General features: G+C 39.6%; 1 protein-coding gene across 1 annotated transcript in view; it reads left to right on the top strand.

Moving 5' to 3' along the window:
* Positions 1 to 753: 753 nt before the first annotated feature.
* unm_sa34860 (un-named sa34860) overlaps positions 754 to 21,816 on the top strand; it is a 78,199-nt gene continuing 57,136 nt past the window's right edge. Inside the window, exons 1-3 of the mRNA XM_042508910.2 lie at positions 754 to 1,037; positions 7,418 to 7,482; positions 17,311 to 18,028. Coding sequence (XP_042364844.1) covers positions 938 to 1,037; positions 7,418 to 7,482; positions 17,311 to 18,028 — 883 coding nt within the window. The 5' untranslated portion in view covers positions 754 to 937. The remainder of the gene's footprint in view (positions 1,038 to 7,417; positions 7,483 to 17,310; positions 18,029 to 21,816) is intronic.

Genomic DNA, 21,816 nt, shown 5'->3' on the forward strand with positions numbered 1-21,816 from the left:
TAATGCTCCTGGGATGAAGCGGATACTCAGGATATTAAGGAACCATTTCTTGAGTGATATTACATCACTGATTAAATATTAAGCTCCACAGTAAACCCATGGGTTGACACTGTTGTAGTTCTACAATCTGGCTAATGTCTTTTAACCCTTTGAAACTTTTTCTTTATAGAATATTTTTTTAACAACCACGGAAAGAAGACATTTTTCAAAAATTATAGTATAATAATAATATAAAGAAAAAGAAATATTAAAAAAAAAAAAACCTGTAGATAGATAGATAAAAATGAAGAGGAATTTAAAAAAAACAACTGGGATAAGTGCTAAAAAATGATAATAATACTTACTTGTGAAAGGCTTCTGAAAGAAGCACAAGAAAAGTGATGTGGCTCCAGGTTTTTAACACAACGTGGTAAAACATTTATATTTAATATTCATAAACTCACAATTCAAATTCATGTTGAGTCCGTGTAGCAGGGAACGGCATTAAAAGTGTTATTGCTTAGGTTTTTAAATGACTGCTCACATGGAAACAAGGTTTTTAATTAATAGCCCGGTTCTGTTCATCATAGTCTCACGCAAGAGGGAACCTTAATAGGCACGCTAGAGCAATAACGTTACATTTTTACGTTGTAACGATCGAGGAGTAATCGACTATCATGTGGAGCATCAGCGGGGTTCACCTGTGGAGACTCTGTGATTGGAGAGGCTTGCGCTTCACCCCGCCCCCCGGCGCGCTGCCCGCCTCCCCAAACCCAGCAGAGCGCACACAGCTCCTCACTTGCTTCCTCAAATCACCGCATATTATGAGCTCCCATCTCTCTGAGCGGACGCATAACGATACAGATGGTTTCATTACGGTACCTCGCTTTATGGTGACCGAAACTGCTGCTGTTTAGGAAAAATCTCCCTGTTCCCGGTTGTGTTTTTTGGACGCGCCATGCATATTCGCTGGTGGAGTTGTGGCATTCGGCTGGTGGCATGGACGTGGGTTTGGAGTCTGGCAATGCTCGGAGCGTGGTGCATCCCCGCAAATGAAGGTAAGAAAAAAAAACCACACACACACACGAGGACACTTTTGGGTTCATGATACGACTGTTTGGTGCACGACTGGGCTTTAATTGGCACTGACACGTGTGAGCAGTGAGAGGTCCGTGTTGTTCCTCCGGCGCCTCAGACCCCGTCTGTCTCCTTCAGGCTGGTTCCGACACTTTGAGCGAAAAGGAGGTCGCCTTTAAAATACATTTGAGCCTTTAATGTTTATGACAGCTATGTCCCCCAAGTCTGTAAAAACAGTGTGTTCCTAAACGGTAAAGGCTTAGATAAAAAAGGGACCTTTGATCGGAACATGCGTCTCTCCAGATAACCAGTCCTTGGAGGACTTGACAGCGCCGACAGACGCACGGTGCGCTGCGAAAATCATTGGATAGATCTGAAACATCGTCCTGTGCAGGGTGTAAGGTGCTAACACTGTTGAGCTGGCATTGACCTTTTTCTCATTTAATGCTATTTCAGACGATAAAGAAACAAAAAATACTCGAAGAATTTACATTTTCTTCATTTGGCGTTGTTGCAGAGTGAGTTGTAATTGACCCCATAGTGTTTTTAACAAATAATTAAGGATATTTTAGGGCGATATTTCTCTTCATTCCGCTTTAAGATTATTTTAGGTTCAGTCTAGCCTTGCACTTCGTCTTGAAAGATGCGGAGTGAACCCTTTAACCTCTGAATCCTGTTAACATGCACGTCAGCCAGTGAGTTCATAGTATCTTGCAGTAATATTACTTCTCCTGGTGTTGATATTAACAGTTTTATTTGGCACCACTCATAATTTGGTGCACTCATTTCCATATGCATGCAGTGCAAAGTGTTAACTAATCGTTTTCATCTAAACTGAACAAATCCACTTGCATTTCCTCATACTGAATACCAAATTTGGACATTTGCAATGTGGCTTAAAAATAATGTATGAAACTGTGTGTCAAAATTAGTTTCCCACGCTATTGTCTGCAGACTGGGCCAGCAGCAGCATTTTAATAGCTCTGAGATGAATGGCATTGTTTGGGGCTATTAGACAGCATCATCCGGGAAAGAATGAACATTCATCAACCTGCTTATTCTTCACATGGCAGATTTATTTGGACAAAGTTTAGATTTCACAAAAGTGGTTCCCAAAGTGACCATGGGACACTCAGGGGTCCTGGAGCGGCTTGCACAGCATCCCTCGGCAACATAGAATAGTTAAAGGTTACCTAGAATGAATAGGTTACCCCTTTGTGTCTGTGTCATCTGAAGAACATTGGTGTGTTTGGGATTTGGGCATTTGTGTTTAAGCTTCATGGGATAAAGTATGTCATTTCACATGTGCAAACTGGAATACAAGTCCCTCGAAAGAGTGAAAAGTTCACCAAAATCCCTATCGATGAGTATTTTACTGAAAATCTATCCAAACTAATGAGTCAAGATGTTTGTAGTCTGAAACACCAATACAATACTTGAATTCCTGCCTTGTGAAAGCCAAGCTTCAGGCTCTGAGAATTGTGAATCAATGGCAGGCTGGATCATAGGTGCGTGTTTTGACTCCAGTGAATGAAAAGAGAGAGAAGTCCTGAAAAACAAATCCACATTTGATCTCACACACCATCTTAAACGCAGTCATTTGTCATCTCGCCTGTCCTTTGTTTAACTCTGTGACAGCAAACTGTTGTTTTTTTATTTCTGTCAAATTTGGCTGAACTTCTTCTTAACAAACATGTAAAATTCAACTGTTTAACACCTATTCCCCTAAGGAGTTTTAGCCAGAAGCTGCCATTCGAGTCAAATTGTACATTAATTTGCCACATATTTGCATTGCAATGGATAATCATACATTGCATGCATAATGGGAGAGGAGGGTGAAGCCTTTAATTAAAATACTCGCTATTCTCTCATTGGGCTAATTTATTGTAATTGAAAAAAGTAAGATTAAAACCATTTTTTCTGCTCCTTTTAAACATCTTGAAGGAATCAGTGGGGATTGGCCACTTACCAATCTCAATTTCTGTCTTAATGTGACTGTAACATCCCATCAGGCTACATGCTAATGTGTCCTCACATTACATAGCAGAATTACCTCATTTTTCAAATTGAAGCTCACATTTCATTTGCATCTATGTTTGCTCCCTGAATGAAAGGGAAACAAGTAAAAGTTCACAAGTTCTGAAGTCCTCCTTAATTTTATTAGCGTTGAACAGAGAGGACGTTTATTCTGCAGTGGGGCTTCACCACTCATGAATGATACTGAGGAATACTTTACACACTGTGCCACCTTGATTAATTTCCTCTCTTGAAGCTAATCAATTCTTATTTAAGTTGAAAAATTTCTTAGAACATGTCGATGCAGAGCCAGATGCCTCACATCTGTTTTAGAGATTCGATTATTAATAAGCCTGACTAATGAGGGGTGTGCGAGCTGACACTTGAGGGAGTTTAAACTTAACTTTGCTTTTTGTTGGTGTTGATCAAATGAAGACGGTGGATTTGGAATAATTACAGTTGAAAGAAGTAGTTTGCCTACTTCTCTGTGTATATGTATGTGTCAGAGATGTCAGGCCACCAAGCCCTGAGCAATCCAAGTGAATCAAACATGAGATGCAGATGAGGGAAAAGTACTAAAGAGGCAAATGTGCTGAGAAAATTATATGCTTTACACTTGAACTGTTGGTCTCAGAAGTAGAAGGTACGATATGATTTCACAAAAGATCGTATTAGGGATCACCGATGTCAAGTTGGCGCTTAAACCAACCACTTACCGGAGTGCTAAAAGTGTGCAATTTAAGATAAATAGCAACCTCGTCACTTTCAGATCATTGAAGAGAATTTTATTAAAATTTACCATGCTGAATATCCACTTGCATTTGAAATATTTACACTTAAAATTGCTTCGTTCATTCAAATTGTGATGACTTTTAACAATTAGTTGTGCAGATCATCACGGCTGAGCTCTATCTTGTTTGGTGGTTTGATCCTTAGAGAGAGCGAGAGAGGGAGTTAAAGAGGTAACGTATCCCTTATGATCTAGTTCAGCATCACTTATCTCTTCTTTATGGCCTAATTAGTTGTCTAATCGCCTCCTAAGGACATCTTTTATTATTCTCCGCAGAGCAGCGGAGACGGTAAGACTAGTGTAGTGTGGCGTGTGTGTGTGTGTGTGTGTGTGTGTGTGTGTGTGTGTGTGTGTGTGTGTGTGTGTGTGTGTGTGTGTGTGTGTGTGTTGGGAGGGGCTGCAGAGCTAGCATGTCTCAGTTAGTGAACTAGCTTCTGTCTCATATTTTGTTCTGCTTTCTCCATCTTATCTTTGCGGATGTCTATTCTTTTGTTGACATTGGGGCAGAGTCATCTGCTTTACAACATGGCTTATTGTAGGACTGGACATATTGTACTCGACAGCTGCTTTAAGACATGGATAGTACATGGCATTAAACTTTTGGATGATTGAATCTCTAACATGCGGTATTGGTGTTTGCTCTGTATTAACTTTAAACGAGCAAATGTCTCTTGTTGGCAGCAGTAAGAATTGATAAGAAGTAGTAAGAAGTAGTAAAACATCTTTAAGGGTTAAAGTCAGCAAGATAAACTGTTTTTTTTTTTTTTTTTTTCAAAACTTGTCTGTGATACTCAGTTACATCCAAGAGAACAGACAGGAAATATGTCTAATAGTGTGGAGTCGTGCATCTTCTGTAATTAGTGTTGACAAGCAATTTGAATGTGTCAGTTTCTGTAGGAAAACTATTGACATGTCCAATCCCCAAATTCCAGTGTGCGTCAATGGTGTGAAATCTACACCAGCTGTTAAAAGTGCATTAGTTGGGCAACTCAGTACTTGTAATTTGCATAGATAAATGTTATTGGAAAAGTCAAATTTCAAACAAATATGTGTATGTCAGATGTTTTTAGTATGCATTTGAATATTTTGGATTGTTGGGCGTCTTTCCGTGAGTGTGATCATGTTTTATCTCAGGATTTGTGCATTTGTTCAGCTCAGTGGACCACGTTATTTAAACCTCCTTATATCAGTGTAAAGAGTGCATAAGCCCTGTCCCTTAATTTGATATATCATTAGAAGAACCCAGAAGTGCTAGCACACCGTTACTGATCAGCGCTGGACTACATCACATCTCAAGTGAGTTCACTGTAGGTGAGGTGTTATGCTGCAGAAAAATGTCAGTTCCTCCAAGAAGCAGTCATGCTGAGGCACCTGATTTGGTTATAATGACATGCTTGAATTTTTAACGAAGCTCCTGACTTTTTTTGTACCCTTTTAGAATTGAAGTAAAGATATATTGTGATTTGAAGCATGTATCCAAGGTTAAAAAGGACTAAAACAGAGAATTTACAATGGTTAAGTATTCTGTACAGATTCCAAAAGGGAGATTTGTAAGAACAGCTACTGATGTGAAATAATACTACTTTCCCTCTATTAGTGGTATGCTCAAATGTCTAGCTCTTAATCTGCTCCCATTACTTGGAGACGAGAAGCTAGACAATGTGTCTTTCAGTCGGACTTTCTCTTTTATTGTTTGGGTTCATGCTGTGTCAGACATAAAACAAGCTTAATGTTATCACACATGAGATAAAGAAAACTGAAGTCCGTCCTGGCAAAACTTGAGTCATGTTTATGAGTGTGTGTCATGTCAGGGCAAACTGAGACGAGTTCTAAAGCTGTTGCAAGGTGGCTTCAAATTAGATACACCATATGTTCGTTGATGAGACTGACTCTTGTCTGTGAAAATGCTGACTAGGAATATTTCACTCTTTGTAACCTACTGAAGAAACATCATCTAATAACTGAAATATACTTCAGACCAGTTGTCTTTAGAATCAGCATTATCATGAACAGCCAACCAGCTGATCAGGCGTAAATCTGTGGTAAAACACAGAGCCACCAAAGAAACGGTTGCAGCCTGGAGACACTTTCACTGCTTTGACTTTTAAAATGTGTTACAGTGTGGCCAAAACCTCTGGAAGTTCACAGTTGCCTCTTAGGGATAGGCTACGCTATTGACAACAACTCTGACTTTGTTGTAGAAAAAGCATTTGGACACACTGAAGAAAGAAAGATCGACAAGAAAGATAACACAGACCTCATGATCACTGTCAGCAGTGTCGCACAAGAGGAGAAAGGATGATTTTAGTGGATCAGTTTGAACAGAGAGCACTGTTACAGGAATACTTCATCCACAAAATGGCAGTTTGAATATCAATTACAAAAACGTTGTTTTTCTTGCATACCTCCACGTTTGAATTCTGCTCAGTGGAATGCACAAGCAGAGTTCAGGTGCCCGTGCTTGCCTAGGTGGTCTACTCATATGCAGAAGTGTTTTTAACCCTTTGGAACCTGGATCGACATCACCTTTTTTGTGCTGCATTCAGACGCCTTCACAAGTACTTAAATTTTCAAACACTAAGCAAATTGGTTTGATCTCTTTCGAAAACATGGAGAAAAGGCAATGAGCAACAGGGCTAATTTAATTTTTTTAAAAATGCAGCTGGGGAAAAATGTCCAAAAAACTATAATTAGAATTATAAGAATTCTAAATTATTTTACAGGATTATTCTGTGTATGCACCCCTTTACAGATCATGTCCTTTTCTTTTCCTTTCTTCCTTTTTTTTTCCTAACTTTTTTCATGCTAATTTTCAGACTATTTTATTGTACTTTTTATTTTTTTATTTTTGCAAATGTTTAGGTCATATCCTCTTAAGTTGCGTGTTGCCTTCGTTCCACTTTTTTTTTTAAAAGAAATCAATCCAAATTTTCTCATGTTTCAAAGTGTTAAATAGTAAGGTTTTGACAAAAAATGCATGTTTTAGACAGTACTGAGCATACAGCTGGATAAATGGGACTTGGAATATACTGCCTAAGTTTTGCGAGGGTTTTTATATGACTGTTTTGGGATTATTCATTCACTTTTTCTTCACAAATTCAAATGCACAATTTAATGCACAATAAGTAATTTAAATTTGTCACAATAAGACATTTAAATGGTTGTGTTATGGGTGAAGTATTTATTTAAGACACTGATTCACCTGGAGTTTAAAGTTTGTTGGCAGTTATTGGTAAAAAAATATAAATAAATAAGGGTAGAAATGGAATAGGAATTATTGTATGATGACACAGTACCTACCCTTAGATTTAGTCCGTGGAACAGATCTCTACATTATTTAATTTTTAGTTTGTGGTTAAGTTCGTGTTAATTCTTGAAACTACAAACTTCATATCATCAGCCTTTGTGATGCACCTGAAAAAATTGAGCTCTATTAGGTGAATACCCATCATGTACATGCTTTTAGTAGTTAGTTTTTAGTATGTTATGGATTTGGTTTTTTTTGTTGTTTTTTTTTAAATCTATGCTTAAAACTGTGTTTTTAATATTTAACAGTGAACCTGCTGGATTCTCGCTCCGTGATTGGAGACCTAGGATGGGTGGCATATCCCAAGAATGGGGTGAGTATGACTATTAATGTTTTAGTTATTTGTGAATTTTGGCGAAATAGGAATCAAATTCGACATATGGTGTATATTTATTTTACGGTTGCTGTGGTGACACCTAAACGTAATCTTGACGTTATGAGTGACAATAGTGTCATTGTTTATTAATTGATTGAAGATTACTTAAATCTAGTTATCTATCAGCAATTGTCAGATTTTGTGATAACCAAAAAAATAATTAAAAATTTAGGTTGTAAACTCAATTCATTTGTATGATGCAAGACACCAATGACTTCATTATTTTACACTGAAGTACAGGCTCTTCATTTGCTTTATTAAGGTTGCAGGTCATGTCATTTCCAAGAACTATCAGTTCATTATCAGGGTCAACTGAATTCATGAATAAGATACTGAAAGTCACCATGAGATATTATTATTCTCAAGCAAGGAATTGAGACTCCATTTCCACGTATTCCCAGGGTGAACGCTAATTAGAGAACAATGTACTCGAGTTGGGTTATATGGTGTTTTTAATGAAAAAAAAACCTGGTATTTAAAAAAGGGTAATAATGTATTCTGGACTTTAAACGCTACCTCAACACATGAGGCAGTCGTCAACAGATATATCTCGCACCCTTTTCGAGAAAAATGGAATTCCTCAACCTCCAGGGGATTGATAGTGCTAGAGCCATTAAAAACAGGAAGTAATTTGTGCATCCATTCGATCCACACAGAAAAATCCCACATATAGTCACAACTCCTGTTGGCAAATATGCAGCTGTACACGTCGGACCGATAGTGCTGACCGTGGTATTTTCTCAGCTCTGGGTATTCAAATCACGGCCCACCGTGTGGCTGTATGTAGATGGGCGAGATAGTGCTGACAAAAGCAGCCGTATGCGCAATCATATTAATGAAGATGTGATTATGGTGTGTACTTTCCACAATGCAACTGCATAAATAACTGCACTCAGGTTTAGACAGAGGGGGGAAGGAGAAAAGACGTGTTAAGGCGATGTAACAATCTCCTAATGACATTCTGTCTTATTCACCGTTATGTTTTTATTCAGGTCCAGATTAAGGTGATTAAATGTCTTTTTTTCTCTATTTAACTTGTTTGAATCTGAAATGACACATATGACAAAATAAATATTTTATTCTCTTTCTGGCATTTTAAATAGGAGATGTTATCATTGTTGGCCATTATAGTTCCTATAATGTTTAGCATTTATACGACATAACCCAATCTGCAGTATCCACTCACACGCTCTCCGCGCACTCTCACGCTTGGCAGCAGCAGTCTTCCGTAGCTAAATAGGATGTTGAGGAGGCACAAGTTTTATTTTTTTTTGTCTCATGTTCCAGATGGTTTGTTTCATCCCTTGTTTTCTCCTCCTCCATCCCCCTCCATCCCCATCATCGTCTCTCTCATTTTTCACTTTTTTTTTTTCTGGCTCAGCTCCCATCCTTCCCCGTCCCCAAAACATTCATTTTCCTCCTTATCCCCGTTTTCTTCTCATTCTTGTCATCTGCTTGTCTTTTTATCTCACCATCGTCTTTGCGCGGCTTTCCTCTCCCAAAGCTTCAGTGTGCTTTGAAAGTTCTTGAAACATGCATTTAAGCAAAAAGGAGATGGAGTAAAATAAGGGATTTAGAAAGTGTTTGAAATTTGATGGATGACCTTGAAATGTTGTGACACATTTCAATGAACAGCATGACGCTGGCATAGTAGCTTGAATGTGAAGACTGTAGATTGTAAAACATGAATATTCTGGTGTAAGAGCTTAAGCTGTCAGTGGAAACCCTTCTCTCCTGAACTATGACAAGCTCCTTGAACTTTAGTATTTAGAGTCCTTCTTCCTGGTACACAGCCTTATTTATACACGAGTACAATATAAACTGCCATTATAAATGCCGTTACAAGCCAGAGGCATTATGTTTTCGGGTTGTCCGTCCATCTCATTCTTGTGAATATGATTTCTCAAGAACCCCTTGAGGAAATTTCCTGAAACTTGGCACAAATGTTTACTTGGACTCAAGGATGAGCTCATTAGATTTTGGTGGTCAAAGGTCAAGGACAGTGTGACCTTGCATCCATCTCATTGTCAAGAATGCCATAGCTCAAGAATGCCTTGAGGAAATTCCTCAAATTTGGCACAAATGTCCATTCAGACTAAATAATAAATTGATTAAATTTTGGTAGTCAAAAGTCACTGTGACCTCACAAAACAGGCTTTTGTTCATAACGTAAGAATTCATATGCTAATTATGAGAAAATTTCATACAAATGTCTAATAAGATAAAATGAAGTGATGACATTGTGTATCTAAAAGGTAAAACTGTGAACGAAATGCAAAAACACTTTTCTGACCATGATTTTGGTGACATTATTATTTGAAGTACAATTATGGTAACTGTTTAGATCTTCTGTGCTTCCAGGTTAAATGTGTGTGAAGCATTCGTGTTTTAGAATATGCAGCTTTGTTGCAGCAACAGCTCTATAAGCATGGGTGTAAAGTGTGTCTGGTTAACAGAGGTGTGCTACAACGAGGCAAAATCTAACTGGAAGTCTGTCTTAAAGTTACAGCTACCAGGAGGCTAAAGTAAATTTATTGCCTTGAGGCCTCCTAGCAGGTTATCCTGGCAGTGTAGAGACAGGTATGGTGTGAGACAGTGGTGAAAAGCATTAAAGAGAGATTGAGTGCTGCAGACAGTCGGACAGTAACAGCTTCAGTTGAACAAGAAAGAACTTCAATGAAACCAGACTGTGACTTTAGGAAACCAAAACCTCAGAAGCGGTTCAGAAAGGCAGTGATAATCTGGAGAAAGTATTTGTGTACAGAGATTAATGCCATTAATTAGCAGTTGGGTAGATATATAAATTGGACATTCATGAGTTATTTTGCTGACATAAAGAGAAAACCAGGCTTATTAAAACTTAAACATCCACCAAAGTTCAAGAGAATGACTTGAGGCTCCACTAAAAGCTACAGTTAGAAGACGTGGGATTTTAGTAGGTAAATGACAGTTTGCATTCTTAGCATTAATATCAGTGAAGTGTTTGACAAAAATGGACACGTTTTAAAATTAGTTCCTGCCCTTTTAGGCTATTTTTCTGTCAAACCTTAATCATCCAATACATCCATCCTCTTCACCTTGCATTGTAAGAGTGTTTGTTTGTAGTTTGGGTCAGCTGGTTGTCACATGCAATTTGGTGGATGCCTTTGGCAGCTACTTTTTCAACGATCTAGAAGGGACAAGAATAAAGTAAGAAAAGTCAGGAAGGAAGGTGACATCAAAGGGATGGATCCCAAGGTATGGATTTTTTTACCGCCCATCTATCTCCATTACATCCCATTTTGCTCTGTCTTTATCCGAGCATTAGTAGGCAGTGTCCACTCAGAAAGACCCTGACACAGCCGAACTCAAAGAACCGAGCACTGACAAAGGCTGACTGATGAAATGCTGTGTGCCACCTTTCGTCAACTCAGTTCTTCTGTTAAAAGTTTCATCAGAAGAAACCACAAAGACTGTAGCTGATGGCTAGCGGACGGCTGATGTGCATCACGCTCTGAGCCCGCATGAGAGGGAAAAAGTCAGTAGAAAATGTAATGACTCAGCATTGCACAAAGACAAACAAGCCAAACTATCCCTTACTTTTTTCCCATCACTGTGAATCTGTTCAAATGGGTTGATACATGCTCATAATATGAACTTTCCCAAAGTCCCAGGTGATGTTTTTGTCAAAAGAACCATCCTCAACCCAAAGATGTTGTTCAGTTTATAATCATATACCACAGAGAAAAGCAGCAAATCCTTACACTGAGGAAGCTGCGACCAGAAAATACTTTGTACTGTTGCTTAAAAAAAGACTTAAATAATTAGTTGATTATCAGAAATGTTGACAGTTAATTCTCTGATGACTAGTGGAAAGCTATGTGTAATTCATACCTGCCAACCCTACCGTTTGTTCCAGGAAACACATTTTTCATTGCCCACTCCCTGTTTACTCTTAAGGTCACTATTGTCCCATATTTCTCCCAAATAATGATACATTTTAACACCCTTTTGTTATCTTAGTTAGGACAATCTTTTTCTGGCACTGCACAGCATGTGTAAGCCTGACAACTCTAAAACTGTAGTGTTTCCTCCTGATTGGTACTTCCACCTCCTCCTCTTTATTCAACCCTCCCCATCCTTTGGAGAAGGATGCCCGTTAGGCCCCCTTGAGCCAAGCATGGCTGCCCGTCGACACCTTGTCTCTGCTCTGACAATGTTACACATACTTAAGTCCAACAGGACCAGGACAAGTCTAGCGTTGGTGTTAGGGTTGCCTTGGAGGTTGGGGACACCCAGCTTGCCCTCCTTCATTGGGGTACTCAAGACAAAGCTAAAAGGTGCATTTATTAATGAGGCACATTGTGGCAACAAGTAAATTCAAAGTTCACATAAAATATCATAAACATTGAGAAAAAATGCAAAAGAAACACATAATAAAATATATGTAATTATAAAATACAACTTAAAACGCAGTGAGAGAGTTAGAGAATAGAACATTAAATCAAGAGTAAGACGGTTACAGTACAGTGCACGGAAATAATTAATATTTGATTTAGTAAGACATAGTTTTCAGCATTGATTTAAGAACTTTGTTGGAGTAGATGTGCTGTTTTTTGGAAGTTTGTTCCAGATATATGGTGCATAAAACCTAAAACCTGTTTACCTGTGTTTAGTCTTGACTCTGGGGACACAAGGTGGACCTGTCCTAAATGACCTTAGAGGTCTCTAGGCTTCATAGGCTAGCAGAAGGTCAGAAATGCATGTATCCAGCTGTCTTCTAGAGACAGTGAGCCTCCCTTTCCACTTTGCTTAGGCATCCAGGACCCAGGGGTGTGTAGACCAGGGAAAACAGCTTGGCCTTCCTTCTCCTACATGGTACTGTGCTGCTTTTCTTTGACTACCTTTGCTGATGTTCAGTTAACCAAAAATAAGGGGCAAGCTAACACCAAAGGTTCTGAACACACTGCAAAAACTCTGGGCAGTGGTCAGCCACAGACACTAAATGATAGTCAAATGACAGCTAACAGCTGGCCTGGTGTGTCAGGGTCCTAAGTGTCCACCCCTAATGAGAAAAGGGGAGCAGCTGCACAGTTTGAGCAGTTAGAGATTTGTTGTGCTGTAGCTCATATGCTATTTAGTAGACTTTAGGAGGCATGAAGGAGAGGAGGTGAAGTGGTAAAAAAAAAAGGGACAGAAGAGGACAAATACAAGAGAATAATGGGAATTAGCTAGAAAAAGTGCAACAGGAGTAAGGGGGAGGAGGAGAGAAGCAGAAATCGGGGACAAGGAAGAAGAAGGAAGGCAGAAGCTTCACATGGAGGGGGATGATAGAAAAGGGGGGAAGCGGTCGAACAGTGTTTCTAGGTTAGACTTATGATTGGATAATTAGGGGAAGAATAGAGGACACATAGAGGGAAAATGATGATAGACATGGATGACATGAAAAGGCAGAGGAATGAGGCCTGAGAAGAGGGATGTTGGAATAAATGAGATGGGGGGGGGGGGGAGTAAAGAGGAGAGGAGGGGTGTTCATGTATGGATAAGGAGTGAGAGGGACAGTTCTATCACAGTGTCATGACGGTCAGTGGTAATGGGCGGTAATAATAAGTTGGAGACAGCTTTATAGACTTAGAGCCGGGAGGCCACTCAGCACAGCCACAGGGAGTCTGCTGAGGGAGGCGACACGTGGACGCACACCCACACACATTGTAGTCAACAAAACAAACACACACACTAATGAGGAGCTTGAGGGATGCCTATAGGGACAGTTCAGTGTGGGGAGCGATGTGGAGAAGAGGCAATGCAGAGGTGAAAGAGAGGTTAGGACTGTGTCAGGAGGTCTGAAAGGACTGAAATTGAGAACCTTTAATTATTGGGACCAAAAACTCTCAATCTGTAAAGTGTCAATTCATGCAATTAACACTTATAAAAATCTAACTGCTAGTGTCTAGTCATGCAGATAACTTTGGCTTATGTCAAGGTGTTAAGATATTTGCCTCTGAAGCTTCTGCTGCAATGTTGCTCAAAGCTTTGGAGAACCCACAAGAAATGGTCCCTTAAAAAAACAGTGTCCTTACTGAGGAAAATTCACATTCTTTCCCATCAGCAACGTCTGTAGGACCTGCCCAAAGCAAACTGTGCATTATATATATTATCTTTTTATATTTTATTACTCTGTAAAGCACTTTGACTTGCCCTGTTGTATGAAATGTGCTATACAAATAAAGCTGCCTCCCCTTGCCTTGCCTTATTATAGATACTCGTATTATATATTATACTAAATAAAAAGGGATACTGTTTTAAAATATTTAGGGGGATATAGTGGCATCTAGTGGTGAGGTTTGGAGATTGCAACCAACTGAACCTTCGCCCAGTTAGCATTTCTTCTGTGTTTATTGTTCAGGAGATTTTTACATGAAGCTGAATTATCAGCAGAGGTCTCTTCCTCTCTAAAACCAATTAATCCGGTGATTGAAACCAGTAAGAAATCTGTGTGAAGCAGTTTTACGTGACCAATCAGTGCTTCTTCTATGCTGGTTTGCACAGATGGGCTAGGGCAGCACCTGCTGTGTGCTCACCTTTTTACTGATCCAGATGTTAACCAACGGACCCACTGATTTATACCAATAAAACACACAGAATAAAGCAGTTTCACACCATAAAACCAGTGTGTTTCCGAGCTACTTCTAATGGAAGGGCAGCTAACTAAGGTCGCCGAAACGAATATGTGAATGGCCCAGTCTACAACCAATGTTTGGTTTGTCCATTCTGGGCTTCTGTAGAAACATAGCTTTACAACATAGCGATCTCCATCGATGAGGACCCGCTTCCTTGTAGATATAAACAGCTCATTTTAAAGTTTCAAAAACACAATGACTCTTGTTTTCAGATGATTATACACTAAAGAGAACATACCCATTATATTATATTATATTCCATTTCTGCTAATATATCCCCTTTAATCCTACAAAGTGAACCTTTAAGGAAAGAAAGAGCAGAAAACTCAGTGGGTACATACAGAAGTATCTGTGTGGCTAGATACCATTAGGGATGAGTGAAGGAATGGTGTTTTCGTGGAATTTGAGTGAACTGACCCTTTAAGAAGAGGTTGTGTGAATTATGTTACAGTGCGGTGAAAGGACTGAAGATTCCAGTATCACATCTTTAAAACAAATTGATGATGAATTGTGCTACAGAATCACTGAGAGAAAAAGAGGCAAAGCAGAAATAGATCCACAGTTCAACAAATGAATGCACGATTAGTAATTAGGTTTTAAAATGTAGACTGTAAGTACATGCTTTAGTTTCTAGTGCTTCACATGATCATGGGTGGTCCTGACCTTGCAGTGTTAGTATGTTGCTCTCTGCACCAAGCTTTGTGTTTGACCCCAGAGGCCACCTAATACCATGTACAATAGTTAAAAAGATCCCATGGAAAAAAAACACTTGTAATAAAGTAGATAATTCCTGGAAAACCATGCTCAAAGTCAGCATCTTTCTGCATGTGTCTGCTGTACCAAATCACTATTTATCTCCATAGCCCTTCAAGACAGACCTTTTCAAGCCTTGCTTTCCAAGGAAATGCATCAACAAAGTAAGAATTTCATTTCACTGAACCTTAAAAGCAAAGGCGTTAAACCCCTGCTAACTTTAATGGAAATGATTGTTTCAGTTCTCTTTTCAAAGGGTATTTACTTGCAAATTGGTCCTGTTTCATCAGTGTTTGATGACTCAGTTGAAAGAGTGAGCTTACGCAAGTATCATGTCAATTTACATTAGTAATCAAACATTGTTAATACAGTAGAGCTGCAGAGTGGGAGGATTTCCAGTGGCAACCTGACTTTATACACAAAAACTGAACCCATTTGGTTGCAGGCAAAACTAGAGAACGTTGTCTGTTATGCTCCCTGCTGGGCTACCAAGAATGATTGGTTTGTGTGTGTGTGAGTGTGTGTGTGTGTATGTGTGTGTTAAGCTGTGTAAAGCTCAAAGCAGGCTGGTGGATCTGTGTGATCTAACCAGTAAGAGGCTTAATGTCTGCACTGGGACTGACTGGGTCGGAGTCTGGGAGAGATAGGGACTCAGTCACACACAAGCACAGTGTACTTCAACACAATGCATTTACCATAACCCTCACCTTAACTCTTAAAAGAAGTGTCAACCCCCAAATAGCCCTTTAAAGCACTAAGGTCGGTCAAAATGTCACCACTTTCCAAAAATGTCCCCCATCTAAAGGCCTCAAACAGAAATTGGTCCTCTCAAAGATAGAGGTACAAGAGTACAAAAACACACCCTGCCTTCATTCATTCACAACCTGCATGATCCTACCCAAAAAACAAAAGAAGCAGACTAAAGCAGGGAGGCCTAAAAAAAAGACAGATGGAGAAGAGAGAGAAAAGACAGAAGGCTATACACAACGGCTACAGCAAGGATTGATTAATATGGGCTATTAAGCTATAACACCAGATCATAGTCTGGTCCCTCTGGCCATATTACAGTGACATGATGAAGCGCCTGTATTAGCCATGGGAGAGTGCTAGTGATGCAGATAATAGCCACGTCCCAGGAGACCTGCAGAGGGAATTAATGCTGCTGTCTGACACACACGCAGCCATGGATGCAGATGCTCACACACACACAAGCCTGAGCACCGAGTCATTTACATATATGCACACACACACAGGCAGGAATGGATACACACTTTAAAGGGGTATTGCTATACAGTACGCACAGATGAGCACACCTTTAAGTGCACGTTAATTCTTTTTTTCGCTGACAAGAGTTCCACCCCTTATTCATGGTAAATGCATATATACCCTATAACACTATCTCATTCTTTTCTGTCTGCTGCAATAGGAGGAAACGAGGTGGAAGGGATGAGGATTATTCTGCTATCTATACCTAGACACACTTACACACACACACTAACTATAATTTCCTCACCACTGTTAAGCCTCTCTAAAAGGTTTCTGACTACATTTCCATGGTTCTCATTTCTCTGTACATCTGGATATCACCCAAAACTTTCTGATACAAGTGTAGATGTGATGACAGATTTTTGGCACAGATGCCATGACAGTACTTTATATTTTAATCCCAACGTTGTTAAATTCTATAGGGAGAAGTTTTCTACAAATGCCTTTAGATAAAGCCAGAGCTCTCAAATGTTAGAAGATGGCTTAACAGGTATACAATAATTTTGTTTGAATAGATTATAGTGTTAAATTATGATTTAAAACTTGAAGCAAACACTCTGTTTGGACAGCAGTGATGGAAAGTACATGTTTTTAAGTGCTGCACTTAAGTACAATTTTGAGGAACTGCTGCATGAATTTAGTATTTCCATTTTGCATTATTTTACACTTCTACTTTTCTACACTTTGGAGGGAAATATTGTTCTTTGCGCTTGACTACATTTATCTGACAGTTACTCAGATTAGGATTTTACATGAACAAAAGATGATTAAATTAGATGATGAAAGTAGCTAAGGAGTGAGCCATCTTACTTTCTACTCCTCTCTGTTGAGTTGTGCAGTACTAATTGGGCACTCCTAAGAGAATGGTGGTGGTTAAAGACAAAGTTTAAAGCTAAATGGCATTCTGAAAACAGAAATTTAGTTGGGGTACTTTAAAGGATGTGGGTGAAACTCCTCTTTCTTTCAATTTTCTTCCAACACTGTCATCCTGTGTCAAAAAAGTAGCAAGGTTTATGCTGCTGTTTTGTTTTATATTCCCCCTCTATTTTGCCCCTTGTTCATTAATATCTTCTTTTCTTTGCCTCAGTGGGAGGAGATCGGAGAGGTAGACGAGGACTACGCTCCCATCCACACCTACCAGGTGTGCCGGGTCATGGAGCAGAACCAGAACAACTGGCTCCACACCAACTGGATCCTGACCGAGGGCGCCCAGCGGGTCTTCATCGAGCTCAAGTTCACTCTGAGAGACTGCAACAGCTTGCCCGGCGGGGTTGGGACCTGCAAGGAGACGTTTAACATGTATTACTATGAAACGGACGGAGCGGAGGAGGAAATGAACGGAGAGATGAGCGATGGAACGGGGATGACGGAGGAGGAAGACAGAGCGTTGAAGGAGAGCAAATACATCAAAATTGACACCATAGCAGCTGATGAGAGCTTCACTGAGCTGGACCTTGGGGACCGCGTCATGAAGCTCAATACCGAAGTCCGTGATTTGGGTCCCTTGACCCAGAAGGGCGTCTACCTGGCATTTCAGGATTTGGGGGCCTGTATTGCTTTAGTGTCGGTGCGTGTTTTCTACAAACGCTGCCCGTTTCTGGTGAAGAGTTTGGCCGAGTTTCCTGACACCATCCCGGGCTCAGAGGCTTCGCAGCTGGTGGAGGTCGTGGGCCGCTGCGTAAATAACTCACTGCCTTTATATGAGCCTCCCAGGATGCATTGCAGCACGGAAGGAGAATGGCTGGTGCCGATCGGGAAGTGTGTGTGCCAGCCAGGATTTGAGGAAATCAACGGATCCTGTCAAGGTAAGAGGGGGAAATGTGTGTGCAAAGAATATGAAAAAAAAAAAATGATAAAAAACATGTCAGCAGTAATTTTGATAATCAGCTAGACATTAAAGTCATTCATCAAGCAAAAGTGACAAATTCTTAAATGTGAGAATATATCATTTTTTGTGTATATTTTAGCGCTTTTTTTCAGGTCATTTCCTTTTTTTTGTTTTTATTTTCCTTTTTGTGCTATTTTTCAGGAAATTGTCTTGAATCTTTTTACTAATCTTTGGGAGCAATGTATTTTTAAATTTCTCATTACTTTCTTCCAGTCTTTTAGAAAGAAATCAAGTAGATTTGCTCAGGTCACAAAGGGTTAAATCATTACCCAGTGTTCACATTTTCTGGTCTCTTTAGGTTACAGGCTGCACATGCATGTGTGTTTTCTTCGGGTTGCAATCTTCATCCTGTTTGTTTATTTTTGTATCCATGCATGTTTGTTTCTGTGTACCTGAGTGTGTGCACAGATCTGTTTTATTCTTACCAAGAGTGTGTCTTGCTGCGTGCGTGTGTGTGTTTCTCCCAAGCTTTGTGGAGGGTATTCCCTCGAGCCCTGCAGCACTTTGCTGCTCTCATACAGCCGCTGTTCTGCTCCAAGTCGAGCCCAAACATTCCCACCGCCGACCTTAACTGCCATTTCCACGGGCGCACAGGGCCTCTCTATTTTTCTCTCCTCCACTCCTCTCCAATCTTGCCCTGCGCTGTCTTTAAATTACTCAATTTTCAGACTTGCACACTAGACTCTACTTTTGCAACCAAGAGCAGCTCTGAGTGGCATAGCGAAAATTCAGAAAAAATCCAGAGAACAGTTATTACAGTGGCATGAAGCTTTGTGGTACAGTGCTTTGAAATGTGTGATTATTTGGTGGCTCTTGGGTGTTTCATCTCTTCATACAAAGCTCTGCAGATCAGGTGTCAGTCTCAAGTGATGATCTAAAAGGTTGGCCTCAAATGCAAACATCCAACTCTTGAACAGTGCGTGCAGAGATTTACTTTCCATTTTGCTTTTCTAATTTGCACATTTGTATTAGTGAGCACATATATAGCAGTATAATACATCTGAATTAGGGATGCAAGGATTTTTGTTGATATCCGACATGCAGATATTCTCTGACTCGTTTTTGTTGATTGGATATATAGTGATGTCCCACAGGTGGCAGATGCAGACATAAAAAAGAAAAGCCTGTATGATTGCATACATTGGATACTGGCTTGACTGTATGGAGAGGATGGTTGGTAGTGTACATAGCAGCAGTGGTTTCAGGGAGCACTTTCCAAATGTGATTTTCCATTGAATTCATCATGCAATGCCTCCAGAGGTAAATCCGGGCCTGTTAGAACCAGCACCTCTCTTCTTACTATCAGGTCATTATAATCAAATGGTAAAAACATAGCAGCTGTGTAACAAAGTGCGTCCTATCTCTAACTTAACTTCGTCAGACACGAAGTCTCTGTGGGGAGATCATTAGGAAATAGCTGTCAGTGTGCCACTGGCCCGCCTGGAGTCATACTGCCACAGACTGTACAGTCACACACACTGTTACAGATCTGTGGCTGACAAGGCTAAAAAAAAAAAAAAAAAAAGCATTCTGGTGTTCAACAATAATACATGAGAGTTTATTGTATACTGTGCTGCTTAACAACAGGCAGTAGTCATGAGTAAAAAAATAAAAGATCAACTTAATTTTTGCAGTTTGGGAAAGGAACAGCTTTGAGGATGTTATGCACTGCACATGAATGCAGCACTGCATGAATACTGCACTGAGAGGACAATAATACATCAACAGAATTATGCAAAATATTCATAATGGTTAAATTTTAAAAAATGCTGTAACTTTCTACAATATCGACAATGTGCTTCATTTGTTATGACCATGCTATCTAACCCAATAAATCATAGACTACTTTTTAGCATGCTAGCAAACATGTATGTAAATAAAAAACTACATACAACAGGGAAGTTGAGCATTTCTATGAAAGTCGCCCCATGGCACAGCCAAAACTGCATATGAAATTACCTGGATAATCGCCGTCACTTCTTCAACATTGGTCCCATAAAGTAAGTGCGTCAGAGGCTTCCAGTAGCTGAACGAGCAAACTGAATGAGTTCAGTGCTCCACTAACTTGCATGGAGATAAAATGGTTTAATCGTGCAGCTCTTCTATACTTTACAAATGTTATTAAACCGATTAGATCTAATTGTGATAACTGCGGGGGTGGCGGCACTCCGAAGAATGCATGGACGTCTCTTTCATAGTGTAAGTCTGAGGGAAAAAGTCTTTCTTGGCCCAATGACATCAAGTGACAGACTTGTAAGTCGTAATTCCATTGTTTGGCCACTACAAAAAAAATGCTTCAAAGTCCAGTACGCAGGGGCCCGCTCGCAGCATGGCTTCTGAGATGGTGACTGCCAGAGCGACTCTCTGTCAATCAGATGGTCCAAACAGCTACCACCTTGGTCGAGAATGTAATATCTCGACAACTATCAGATGAGATTAGTATTGATTTTGTGCAGACATTAAAGCTTCCCAGAGGATGAATCCTAATTGCTTCGGTGATCTCCAGAGTTTTGCTCGACCACCACCGTGGGTTTGACATTCGTGGTTAGGAAAAGAATATCTATATACATATCAATAAATGCTGGTTGGATCATCAGGTGCTGTGGTACAGATAATCATCTCTCCCTCAGGATGAATTGTAATAGCTTTGGTGATGCCTTAACATTTCATCTAGTAATATCATCAGGTTAGACTCCCTTTATCCTTAGTCATACTTTGTGTTTAGTGCTAATTATCATATATTGGCGTTGCTAATGTGCTAGAATAAAAAGTCAACCAAGGTAAAAATTACACCTGATAAAGTTTGGCACAGCATTTTTTTGAGCTTCAGCAAGCTGACATTAGTATTAAAGTACAGCCTCTCTGAGCCACCAGCATGGCTGTAGACTCTCAATCGTGTTATTCTTAAGAGCACAAGTCTTTGAAGTAAAAGGAACATACTTTGATGGTGCTAACAGTAATACATTATTTACCGTGCATCAGCTTCATTGCTCCAGCAGCATGTCAGCTCCATGTGCTGTACTGCAGGTTTAGGAATATGTGTTTTAGTAGCACCTCAAACACCATAAAATCAAGCACAGAATATTAGTTAACACAAAGAAGAGAAATTTAAATAAATAGTATGTTTGTGTGTTTTCCCCTTTTAGAAATGTGAGTTTATTGTCAGCAGCATAATCTGCGTACTGTACATAGCTCAAAATAATGTGGAGGAAAACATTTTCCCAGTTTTTAATTTTCAAGTGGGCAGATGACAATGCACTAAACACCATTATTCACATGGCAGCAAGGAGCCAACATTGTTCATTTGAAATATGTTTTAAAAGACCTGCAAAGTGTGTAACAGAGAAGTGTTTGTGTCTGTGTGGAGCCGGTGTGGACAGCAGTGGAGATTAAAATAGTGTTATTGCTTTAGTCTTTTCTGGTGCAGATTAATCTTAAAGAGACACACAAAACAGAGAGTGTAGATTTCGGTAAGGACGGGAACACATTTCTTCTATAATTAGTTGAGTTAAGTTTGAATTTATTGCATCCGTGCTCAGTTAACAGCTGATTAAATGCAGATTTTTTACGAAAAAAGCTAAACTATTTCTATAATTTTACATAAATCTACTGTGTGTATATATACACATATATATGTACACATGCACACATACATTTATACTCATACACACCATACATCATGCACTCACATGCAATAATGCATAC

Source organism: Plectropomus leopardus, chromosome 20 (assembly GCF_026936395.1).
Source record: "Plectropomus leopardus strain MGB_pleo_1.0 chromosome 20, ASM2693639v1, whole genome shotgun sequence".
Lineage (NCBI taxonomy): Eukaryota > Metazoa > Chordata > Actinopteri > Perciformes > Serranidae > Plectropomus > Plectropomus leopardus.